The following is a 13,232-nucleotide window of genomic DNA, read 5'->3' on the forward strand; positions in this document are numbered from 1 at the left end:
CAAGTGACTTAACTTCAGTCTGCTTCATTTTCTTCAGTGGTAAACAATAAGATAGCAGAAGAAATAATAATAGGATCTGCCTATTTGGTAGGTAGGTTGTGAATATCAAATGTAAAAATCACATAACACAGTGCCTCGTATATTGAAGTCACTACATAAATGTTTTTTTCCCTTCTCTTTGCTCCTTTATATTTGTAGTCCCAGCATTTAACACATCATAAATGCTTCCTTGAAGCAAAGAACATAACATTTGATTTTGTTGTTGGAGGACAAATAGATTTTTAAAGGCAGAGATGAAGGCAGAGGGAATACCAGCAAAGTCTTTAATGTGTGGCAGGGAACAATGACTAGATCAGTTTGGCTAAGAGTTAAGAAATAATATGACCCAAGTGGATTGGGGCCAGATTGTAAAGGGTCTTGAATTCAGACTGAGGAGTTTAAACTTTCTTCTGTAGATAGTGGAAAATCATTGAGTATTTGAGAAAGTAAGAGCATAGAAAATTAGTTTAACAATAGAATCAGGATGTTCTGAAGGGGAAAGGAATCAGAGGTGGTGAGATAGCCCCTTGTCAGGTAAAGTCAAGAAGGAACTAACCCTTGAAGCCACATCTCCAAGTCACTAGCAAATGTACTAGTTTCTATAAACCCCATTGGAGAAAAGGGAGATTTGGGGTCATTTGTGTTCCAAACACTTACACTAGTTATAGCTTAGCAGGGAGAAGGCCTGAAAGGTTTGAAAGTGGAAGAAAGAGCTAGAAGCCAAAAGGTAAAGAAACTTTTAAATTAGGTTATAAATTTTAGGGGAAGGCTAATGGAAGCCTCTCTTCTCCTATAGCCAAGAATTGGGGACCTTGAGGGCTGTGTTTAGAATGTATGGCCATTGCACTGAATTTCTATAGCCATGATTCTCATTCTTTTTCATTGCCAAGATATTGCCCCCTCTGTTTTTTAATATGAGAGAAAGCTAGGGGGATTAGTGAATAAAGAGTAATGAGGATGTTAATAAACACCCACTTCTCAGAGCTGTTGTAAGGATCAGGGAGATAATAATTGTAAAGCATTTAGTACAATGCCTGGCATATAGCAAGCACTATATAAATGTTAGCTATTATTGTTGTTGTTGTTATATATGCAGGTCAGAATTTTTTCTTTACCTCAAAAATAGCAACTGAATCCAGTCTTTTTGGCTGTAAGGTCAGACAATGCTGTCTGCTTTTCTCTGGCATGTAGTAAGCACCTAATGAGCTCTTGCTATTGTATTTGTTCCTTCCCTATGCAGGAAAATGATAGTCTGGCTTTCCATCCCAGTAAAATAAAGGCTATTCTCCTGTCTGACAGACTCTCTTAATTCAGCAAGTGAAAAGGTTGTGGCTAAATTATTGCCTAAAATCTGAGTGAACTGTCATAATTTCAGTCAGAGTTTCCCATCATCTAGATGTTTGGACACATATAGGCATAGATGAAATCTAAAATGTGCCCAATACCCCCCCTCAAACAAAAGAAGACAAAATCCCCCAAAATCATCAAAACCCACATCCTTTTTTTTTTTTTTTTTTTTTTTTTTTTTTTTTTGCAGAAGTTTGCTTTTTGCTTCATTTTCCCCTTAGTCTATTAAAAAATAAAACCAGGTTAAAAGAGTGAATTTAATATTGAACAGAAGATTTTAAATCTTAGACTCTATTAATTGGTTATAACTCTTTTAGCTTAAAAAGCTTAGAAAGTGTGAAACAAGTTAAAATTTCAATCATGCATCCTACCCTTAGGCAAACTCACCCAAACAGCTACAGGAATTAAATTAGGATGTATACTTGCTTTTGGAAGCTTGCCAAGTCATTTCTGGTTGAAGTGCATACTCTTGAGAGCCTGAGAAACTTAAGCAGAAAGCCAATATTCTATATTATTTCAAGGTCCCCCCTTATCATGAGCATGATATGGGGAAATTGCTTTCTTATATTTTCAAAAAAAGATATTTAACATTTGCCCCAATGTTTGTACTGTGTAAAATACCCTCTATATGTTGGGAAAGGTCACTGACAATATGGGTCTTTGAATGTACAGATGGCTCATTTTGTTACTCTTCTGGGTCCTTATGTCTTTGGGCTACTAGCAAGGAGGTACTGTAGTAATATCCCTGATGTAATGTTTTCAAATATGGAAGCTCAAGCCTGAGTACCTGAAGTTATGTGTCCAAATAAGCCACCAATTCACTTGCTATCTAGCTCAATACGTAGCATGTTTGGATTGGAGTCAGGAATTCCTAAATTCAAATCCATAAATCACTTAGTCCAACCCCTTCATTTCAAGTATGAGGAAACTAAAGACTCAGATCATGAAATGATTTCTATCACCTACCTAGCTGATGATATGATTGGGACAATAATCCAAGCTTCCTGACTTTGAGTCTACTGCTTTTAATATCAATGAAATTTATTTCAGCAAAATTTAAAATTGCCACTTTGTGTGAGACTCTGTACTTGGTGTTGAGTATACAAAGCTGATGAATGATGTGGGTCTTGCTTTTAAAGAGCTTTGTTCAGATATTTTTTTCAGTTCTGTCTGACTCTTTGTGATCCCATTTGGGGTTTTCTTGGCAAAGATACTGGAGGAGTGTGTCTCCGGTTCATTTTACAGATAAAGAAACTGAGACAATCAGGATTAAGTGATTTGTCCAGGAGCATTAGTAAGTGTCTGAGGCTAGATTTGAACTCGGGAACATGAGTTTCCCTGACTCCAGTCCAGATGGTCTATCCACTCGCTGCTTCTCAACAAACTCAAAGACTAATAGGAAAGAGATTATATGTCAACATGTATATAAATAAGAGTGAACTGATTTGAGAGGGTAACCAAAATTCCTAGACCAAATAGGCTATTGCAGTTGTTTCATTTAGTGTTTGTGGCCAAAATGAATTACTTAATCACCATATGGAGTTAGATTGCAATTATCATTAGAGAAAAAAAAATTGCAAGTAGCCCTTCAAGATATTATACTAAAACCATTCTATTACTTAGCATGAGACCAAATAGCACTATTTCAGATTGCTACAAAAAAGTAGTCCACAATTTTGTGAGGGCCTCCCTGGTTAATTGCATTCTTTTTTTTTTCTTTCCAAATTAGATATTTATCTTTGAAAATAACATCTACTACTGTGCACACGTGGGGAAACAAGCAATCCGGGTGGTTTCTACAGGGAAAGAAGGTGTCATTTACAATGGTCTCAGTGACTGGCTATATGAAGGTAAGAAATCCCAGCTCAGAGATAACAAATGGGACTTTTCTGTAATTTGAATTTGAACATAGTTGAAACTGCAGATTCTCAAGGCTTTGTTCAACTGAAAGAGGAATACAAGAATTTTAGGAATTTTCAGCTGTCACTTATATGTTGTAATAGGGACTGTTGCCTGATATGCCCCAGCAGGAGAGGAGTGTCAAATTTGATCAGCCATGTTTTCCAATGCTTTTTTTTCTTGGAAATATTTTAATGAATAGACTTGTTTTATTAGACCTTGATGCCTGGCAGTGCTCATTATTGCAAATGTAGACATAGCTTCAACTGGAAAAGAGTTTGATTTGCCCAGAGTACGACGAGATAATCAAGGGAAGAAAATAAAAATTACAGTGAAGAAAACACCTAAGTAATTTCCTCTTTTAATTGATGGCGTCTTACTGGACATTTTCTGCTAATGAATATATTTTATTTCCATCTGTGATAGGCAGACATGTGTACAGTACTATGGAATAACTAACTGTTAGTTATACTTTCCTTTTAAAGTACATATAATCAATCATTGTGCCTCATTGGATGTTGGAAAATGTTTGTTTGAGAATATCATCAAAAAATCCAAAGTCCATGGTATATAGGTCAAGTATGCTTATTCCCAATAATATAAATAGCTTTAGCTCTCCTTGAACTCTATGCCTACTGACAAAAATATTCATCTTGACACTAAAGTTCCCAGGGAAAGGTAAGAAGATGCTGAGGATGGTGTTAAAGCAATGGGCTTATTATTGTTATTTTATTAAGTATTAGTTCCATTCATTCAACACATATTTACTAAGTTGTCATTTGAGCAGATGCCATCCTGGGCATTAGGAGAGAGACCAAGTTGATACAAGACATGATTCTTAACTTCATAAAGCTTCTAATGCAGGAAGAAAATAAGACAGAGGCAATGATGATTGATAAAGAGCTGTAATACAAAACTGATAAATCACTTAAAGTGATGGAGAACAAAGTTCCATGAACTATTCATGCCAAACTCTATATCCAATGACTTTCAGCATTTTAACTACTAAAAGGTTTTGAGGAGAAGTGATTTCATGTGACTCTTCATAACCTGGCCCCTTTCTGGGCTTGCAACCTTCTGCTCTAAACACATTATGATATAGTGACACTGTCCTGCTCTAAATGTGACTGTCCATCTTCCACTTTTATATCTTTACATAGGCCATGCTCCATGCCGGAAATACTCTGCACCTTTATCTTTTCTTCCAGATTCCCTTGATCATTCAACTGAAGTCTCACCCTCTTCAAGGGTTTTTTTTCCCTCCTAGTCCACTACTCATACATGTGTTTTATAGGTGCCTAGTTATATTTACATATTATCTCTTCCATTAATATGTAACCTCCTCTAGGACAGAGACTGTTTATGCCTTTCTTCATATCTCCAGAATTATCACAGTGCCTAACATTTAGTAAGTGCTTAATAAATGCTGGGTAACTGACTAGGAATAAAATAAAGTGATTTTCTAACAAATATGCCAGAACTTATCCATCTAAATGTGTTACTCTTCCTTCCAAGGCATCAATATCAATAATGCTGCTTTGCTTTGCTGAAGTTGCTTTAATGGGTCATTGACACTGATAAAATCATAGACTTAGAACTGAAAAGGAAATTAAAAGTCATCAAGTTCTTTTTGTTGCTGTTGTTGTTGTTCAATCATTCAGTCCAATTATTCATGATCCTATGTTGCTCCACCATCTCTTGAAGTCTGTCCAAGTTCATGTTCATTGTATCCATGGCTTATCTATGCATCTCACCCCTTGCCATCTGCTTTGTCTTTTGCCTTCAATATTTCCCAACATGAGTCTTTTCCAATGTGTCCCATCTTCTCATTATGTGACCAAAATATTTAAGGTTCAGCTTCAGTATTTGACTTTCCAATAAATAGCCTAGCTTAGATAAAGGAGTTGCAATCTAGAAAAATTAGGTAAAATAGGAGATTGGATTCGAATACTCAGGTCACCTGACTACAGAGCTAGGAACATTGCACTATGCCTCCTGTGATAAGTAAGGAGAAAAAGTAATACCTTTCTATTCACATTTCTCATGGTATTTTCCCCAGGTTTCTCTTTGACATTTATTTTATTCTCTTTTGTTCAAAGGTGGGCTTGGTTGAGTAAATCAATCAATTCACCCCATCCTACTTAAAGTAACTAACTAGAATCTGTTTTGGCATCAATATCTCAACAGAATCAGAAAATCTAAGGTGCAAACTAAAAGTGAACAATACCTAGTTGAAAATTTCACTGGAAGTCTGTTCAGATAGACTAGAATATGGTTTGGTCATTCATGTGGGACTTTTTATAAAACTAGCAAGACAATTTAAAACAGGTGATTCAGGCATCTGGTAGTATAGAACAAAAATCTCCAGCTAAGTTCCTCAGAAGAAATCACTTGCCTATGAAGTAAAGGAAGATGCTTAGCTCTTGTCCCTACCTCCTAACTCAGACCATAGTCAGAGAAAAACCTCATGAACTTGAAAGTTCAGAGAATCTGGACTTTGCTTATGATTCTTGCAGCATCTTCAGAACATTATTGGCTGGGAGCAGTATCTTCATTTAAAGACAAAGATAAACTAGTCAGGGTAAAGGAAGGGAGATTCAAGTTTCCAGAAAAAATCCAAAAGAGTTGGAATCCACTCTATGGATGCCCATCAGTTTGAAAATAGCTGAATAAGCTTGCTTATGAATGTTATGGAATGTTATTGTTCTATAAGAAATGATCAGCAGGATGATTTCAGAAAGGTCTGGAGAGACTTATATGATCTATGTAAAATGAGTAGAACAAAAGAACATTGTATACAGCAACAGCAAGATTATGTTATGATCAATTCTGATGGATGTGGCTCTTTTTAACAGTGAGGTGATTCAGGCCAATTCCAATTGTTTTATGATGGAGAGAACCATCTACACCCAGAGAGGACTGTGGAGATTGAGGGTGGATCATAACATAGTATTTTCATTTTTTTGTTATTGTTTGCTTGCTTTTTGTTTTCTTTATCATTTTCCCCCTTTTGATCTGATTTTTCTTGTGCAACATGACAATTGTGGAAATATGTATAGAAGAATTGTACATGTTTAATATATATCGGATTACGTGGTGTCTAGGGAGGGATTGAGGGGAAGGAAGGGAGAAAAGAAATTTGGAACACAAGGTTTTGCAAAGATGAATGTTGAGAATTATCTATGCATATCTTTTGAAAATAAAAAGTTTAAAAAAAAAAAAGAAGGTGGTAGCTCCACTCTACCTAGGAAAAAAAATTTAAGTGCCTCCATAAGTGGGATAAAGGGACTTCTGGCAAAGAAAAGCTATGAGTTATTACTTTGTCATATGTGTCCTCTAAATTTGAGTTCACTTTCCTCTCCACTATAAAAGTCTCCTCAGTTGTGGGAAAATATAAAATGGCCTTCTAAGGAATATTTTGTACCAACTATATCATCTTAATAGATACCCTTTATAAAAACTAAATATATCTTGCTTACTAATTGACAGCAACTGATGACCATGGAAGAAGCAAGCAGTGGTGAACAATTATACTAGAAAAATCATTCCCAATTCCTCAAGATTACATTTAGACCCTTAGTGGCACATCTCTGAAGGCCCAGGCTCTTAGTACACATGGAGATTTGAAAGAGTAGCTCCAAATTATATGCTGTACTTGTACCTTAGTTATTTAAATATACCTTTCTCAATCTTTTTCCCTATTATTTTCCATAATATTTTCTTGAACACAAGATCTGTTTTTAATCAATTTGTCAGGAAAGAGCGTTATGTGCCAGGATCTCAGATCTGATCCTTATATGTGATAATATTTCTACTAGGATGATAAGAGGGAATATAGATAGGTGTTTGGTATTTAAAATTAGCCAGTTTCTAGATTACCAGTCTAAAGGGCACTCTAAGGATTTAGTTGCAGTAGCTTCAAATTCTTTCTAGGATTAATCTACTTTTGCTTCAAGGAAAAATCCATAAGGAGGAGATTTAAAATGGATTTTTGAGACTCTTTCACATAAAATGTAAAATTTCATTGTCATTCAAGTTAAGACTACTTTGTTTGATCTATTGAAAGGAAACTTTTCTTTGAGGTGTTTACACAGAACTGTTGACTTGATAGTCAACCCTCCCCCCCCAATTTAAATCAATTGGAGCTGATATAGCTGCTTAATCTACTTAGTGTTTTCCCTGGAAATGTATAGATTAATACATAAATTACTTTATCATGGAAGCCTCAGGGAGTCCTGCTGTGCTGTTGGTTTTTATAATAGAGGATAAGTTTTGCAAACATTTTCTTCAGAGACTTAACCTTTTCAATTCTGGGCCCTTTAAATTATTGTAGAAGTAAGATAAGAAAGCAAAGATCCTCAAAGCTATTACAGACATATGTGGGCTTCGCGGATGTATTAGAAACTATACTGCTAGAGTATTGATTTTTTTGGAAAACAAAAGTTTTAAAACAGGGCCAGATTTAGCCCAAGCAGAAGCCAGAGGAGTCAATAGATATCTGAGTGTGTCATTTGAAGAGATTTGAGCTACCTCATGGGCCCTCTGGACCACTAAGTTCATTCTATAAACAAGACCTTTTTTAACTACAAGAAAAATAGCTGCAGCTCAAAAAAAGTTACATACTCTACACTTCAGCGATATTGAGGGTAGAACTGCATAGAGAAGAAGACTTACAGAAGTTTTTGATGAGTTAGAGAGCCACCTGAGTTTAAATATAGCTTCCCTTCCTGGCTATGTAATCAACCCTGGGCAAATCACTTAACCTTCCTCAACTGTAAAATGAGGAAAATGATAGCACCTACTTCAGAGAACTGTTAGGATCAACAGTGTCTGACATACATAGTATAGTTTTAACTTTTAGTAAATTCAGAAATATAAGTACTACAAACTTTCAAAAATCAAAATTTGAAAGATTGTTGTTTATTTTTAAATTATTCTTATGTTTCTTACTTTTTTATTGGGCTATGTACATCACTCAAATCAGTTTTCAAATGATCAGCCCATGTGAATGGGCTCAGTGAATGAAAGAATTGTATTCAGAATCTAAAGAACAAGGCCTTGATGTATACATGAGGGTTTTGACCTGACTTCATAAGAAAAAGTCTAACAAAGATCAAATGACCAAAGTAGCCTTCCCTCCTCTACCAATCCATTTGTCTGAGAAAGTGTCATCAAGAAACTATAGCAACATAATCCATAAATACTGTGCCCCCTAGGCTTATTGAAATTAAAATCTGAAAATGATTGTTCAGAATTCATGGGCAGCTAGATAGTATAACAGATAGAGCAGCACTTGAAATCACAAAGACATCTTCATGAGTTCTGATCTGGTACTCTGATATTCACTAGCTGTGTGACTCTGGGAAAGACATTTAACCCAATTTGCCTCAGTTTCCTTATCTCTAAAGTGAGCTGAAAAAAGAAAGGGCAAACCACTCCAGTATCTTTGCCAAGAAAATCAAATTCAAATAGGATTATGGAGAGTTGGACATCACAAAAAAATGACCTAACATTGACAACAATTCAAAATTCACAAAACTAAATAACTGAAAAAGAAATTTAGGTAATCGAATTTCCAAATGATGTTTTCTAAGTTGTAGCATTAAATCTTAAGAAGTTATTAAAGTTTAAAACTGCACTAAGACTTTTGGGACACTATATTCTTCATCATTCTTGAGATGACTTCTGCAAGTGATATACATATACATGTCTATCCACATTTGAGTTCCTATAAGATCCCTTACCAGAATCACATTCCCAAAGTCTCTTTTGTTTTGCCAACAATGCTAAGCTCCTCCTTCTCCATGATGGATGATAATAGAAGAGACAGAAAAGGTATTTGTCTGAGAAATTTCTCCCTTATATCTTGAATTTGTACACAGAATACATTTCCCAAAGGCTGTTTTAAAAGATTATAAAGTCCTAGAGTATTTCTCTTACTTAAAGTAGTTATGCTACTGGCCTTCTCACTTCCATGGCTTTTACATTCTCACTGCAAGTACCCATTCAATCCTTGTATGCATAGGCACAATACTGGTTTATTCCAGTTTAGTGACAACTATAGCTGTCAATAACGATCTTGACAATCTAGAACCTTGGACTGAACTTAGTAAGATAGAATTCAGTGGAGATAAATAAAAAGTCTTATACTTGGCCACCAAAATAACCAGTACAAGATGGGTGGATCATAGTAAGACAACAATCATTCTGAAAAAACATGGGAAAAGGATTTGATTTCTATTTGGCTCCAGAAGAAAGAATTAGGAACACAGACAAGTTGCAAAGAATCAGATCTAGTCTTGACATCAGGAAAACTCTGATGATTCAAGCTGTTTAAAAGTAGAATGTTAGCTAGAATGAGTATCTCATCACTGGATCCTCAAGAAGAGGCTGAGTGGCCATTTCTCAGGTATGCAATAATGAAATTCTTCTCATATGGGATGAACTAGATGGTCCCCAAGGTCTCTCACAATTCAAAAATTCAGTGATTCTGTGAGTATTTGAATATTTCCTTTTAAAATCTAGTAATTGCTTTTATGAATTTAAAAAAAATGAAATTGGACTGATGATTTTAAGTATCAAGTAACCTGTGTGACACTGAAGGATGAGAAAGTGACTGAAAAAGCTCTTGTTTCCAAGTGACATTTATTTGGGTGGATATTGATTAGCTACCTATATGCATTTCTATAAACGAACAAATTAAGCAAGTAAAGGAGAAAAATAATGCTCATGATTTTTATTCAAATTGAGAAATATAATTATAGAGTATAGTGAGAACTATGTTAGCTTTAGAGTTGGGAAACCTGGATTCTACTCCTAACTGTATGCAGGTTTGGGGGTAAGGGAACAAGTATTTAGAAGTACCTACTGTGTGCCAGACACTATGCTAAACACTTTGCAGATCTGCAAAGAACAACCCTAGGAGATAAGTGCTATTATTACTCTTATTTTACAAATGAGAGAACTGATCCAAACAGAGGTCAAGTGACTTAGCCAGACTCATACAGTGTATAAATGTTTCAATCTGAATTTGAACTCAAGTCTTCTGGACTTCAGACTCAGCATTTTAACCCCTGAGCTACCTAAATTGTCCCATGGCTTGAGCAAGTTGCTTAAAACCTCTCTGTACCTGTTTCTTCACCTATTAAAAAAAGGTAGCTGAACTAGATGATCTCTGAGTCCAGTTTGAAATTCTGTGGTAATACTATAACATTTATTCATTCCCTCCATATTTTAAACATAACTTGAAGAACAATGCAGTGCTTTTAAAGTGTCTCAGCTTGCTGTAGAGAAATTTATTGGGAAAAAAAATGAAGCATAAACTCAAAAGTTTCTTAGGTAATCCAAATCATCCTCAGAAAATCCTTTAAAATTCAAAAATGTAAACACAGTGCAGAATCGATGTTTATTCTTCCTAGCATACTCTAGGTAAAATTTATGATAGAGTAGAGTTGTGTTTATGTGCTGTATGTCTAGGCTAAAGTACTTTTGGACACCTTGTAAAATCAAGGTCTGCAGATATTTATGCTTTTTGTAAGACTTAAAGTATATTATTGCTCTTTTAAATTATTCTCCAGTTTTATAGTTATTGGGTCTTTTCTTTTATGATATATTGTTGGCTATACCTATGTTTTCTTTGATGCCAAGCTCTTGGCCAGTAATGCAACCTCTAATTATAACATTGTTCTTGTGCAAAAATAAAAGTCATTTTATAGCTATCTGCTTTATCAGAAAGTGCCCAGGAATCCTTTGTGGTTTTAAAAGGTTGAAGGGAGTGGGAGAGACAGACTGCTTTTACTTAAATTCAGTAATATTTTGAGTTAATCAGGATTTTTGTAGGTTAGCTTAGGAACTCTGATTACATTGATTCTTGGGAAAACTGCATTCCACATTCCAAACAACCTACCTATGAATCACCTCTGGAAACCTGACCTGCTTGCAAATTGGACACAGAGGTTTCTATTTGGGTGTCCATTATGACTTTTGCCATTGCTAATATAACCTACAATCCTCTTCCTTTTCACTGACACCTGGTGGGGAGAAAAAAAAAAATAGTTTGCCCTGGAGCACCAAGTATCTTGTAACTGCAAATGATACCACAAGGTCTTTTATAGAAATAAGTAGGTTTTTTAAAAAATGATATTCAGCTTCATCTCTGATTTCCAAAAGAGGATTTGAAAGTGAGTGTAATGATGAAAGTATCCATAATTCAATCAGTGTCTGGCAAAGCTTCAATGGGACAGATTGGCTGCTTCTTGGAGGTGTGATGCAGTGGGGTATCTGCTGAATCAAATAGCAATCATTTCAAGCAGTGTTCTTAATGCTTTCTTATTTAATGTAACTGAAATGAGAATTTTACCTGCCTAGACTGGACTCCAATCCCATAAAATATTAATAATCTTGACTTGGATCGCATGTAAATTTTACCTAGTAGATAGACATGAAGTATGATTGCTTTCTAAAAGGCTCGATAGGGAGCAGTTTGGTATTAACAAAGAGATTGACAAAATGACCAAATAAGTTCCATTCAACCTTATTGCTTTTTCTGATTTGGTAAGATAATGCTTTGAGTTCTTTGCACATCTATCTCTATAGGAGCAACACTCTAACACAGGAATCACACATGCTGGACACACATGGCAGAATGAGATATGTCCATCTAAATCCCAACCTTCTGAGGTCCTCTGCAATCTGAGCCTGTCTTACATAGTCAAACATCCACAGCTGCCCCTAAATGTACCTTCCACTCTAATCCACCCAGTGTCTGCATTGTTTCCTTCTCGTGACACATTCATTCCAATTCAATACCTTAGCATGTACTATTTGTCTTATGATTTCAGGTGCTGCCTGTTCTATAAGGGTGAGTGCTACCAAGTACTGCCCTAGAAAACTTGATTTCCATGTAGTCTTCCATCAGCTTTTCATTATCCACAGATCTCTTGGTCTTCTAAATATTTACAGCACTTACTAGATGTATTTCACATTTTGAAATACAATTACTCTTGAGAACAGATCCCTTTGTCTCTCTATTAGGCCCTACCCCTTTCAGTGCAATTTAGATACAACATGGATGCCCAGTAAATATTCCCTGAGAGAACTTTGGATACCAAGTTGCACCATCAGGTGATTTATTTTGGAGTTCTTGATCACCATGTTGGAGTTACATTGCTCCCTGCCTTTCTACTCATTTCCTTTTTCTTTGCTATTCCCCTTAATTGGGATACAAGGGAAAGAGAGTAAGATTCTAAGCTGAAGTCAATATATAATCATAGAAAATGATTTATCTCTCAGTTTAAACTTCTTTCCAGAGTTGAGAGAGGTAATGGGACAGTAGCATCGTTGTTAGAAACAGCCTTCTCACAACTTTAACAAAGAGTTAAATTTGAGGTTCAATTGTTTCAGGAAGATGTGTCTTCCTGGCTCCAGATCTGGCACTATATCCACTGTGCCACCTGGATGCCTTCAGAGTAAAACAGTTCTAGCCTATGGACTAGTTAAAAATGTCACACCATATATAACTTTTATATAGGCTAACATGGATTTTCCTCTTTAGACAGAAAGTTTTAGATATGTACTCTAGGTGTAAATATAGATACAGATATAGAATATCCTTGTGACATAGCCAAATGTGGACATTCATTGTGTCATCATCAGGATTCAGTCAACCAGGGGACTCACTAGGGATAACCAAGGTCCAGCGGCTGGAAAAAAAAAAAAATCACAGGGAAAATTTACATAGGTAGTCAATCAGAATAATATTTCTCTTGTATTAGGCAAAATGTGGATATCTGCAGATGCAATCTCTGACTAACAAGTAAAGTTTCAGGAATAGAAAGGATTATTAGTAGGCAATGAACAGAGTCCATTAGCCTATGGGCAAGATTGAGGAAATGCTAGCATCTGATTTTAAGGACTTGGTCATAGGGATTCAAATTCAAGGACAGGAT

General features: G+C 35.6%; 1 protein-coding gene across 5 annotated transcripts in view; it reads left to right on the forward strand.

Moving 5' to 3' along the window:
- DPP6 (dipeptidyl peptidase like 6) overlaps positions 1-13,232 on the forward strand; it is a 1,318,691-nt gene that overhangs the window by 1,085,986 nt on the left and 219,473 nt on the right. For all 5 annotated transcript variants that reach the window (XM_031941254.1, XM_031941257.1, XM_031941253.1 and 2 more), the window contains exon 8: positions 3,116-3,236. In XM_031941254.1, the coding sequence (XP_031797114.1) occupies positions 3,116-3,236 (121 nt within the window). The remainder of the gene's footprint in view (positions 1-3,115; positions 3,237-13,232) is intronic.

This window comes from Sarcophilus harrisii, chromosome 5 (assembly GCF_902635505.1).
Source record: "Sarcophilus harrisii chromosome 5, mSarHar1.11, whole genome shotgun sequence".
NCBI lineage: Eukaryota > Metazoa > Chordata > Mammalia > Dasyuromorphia > Dasyuridae > Sarcophilus > Sarcophilus harrisii.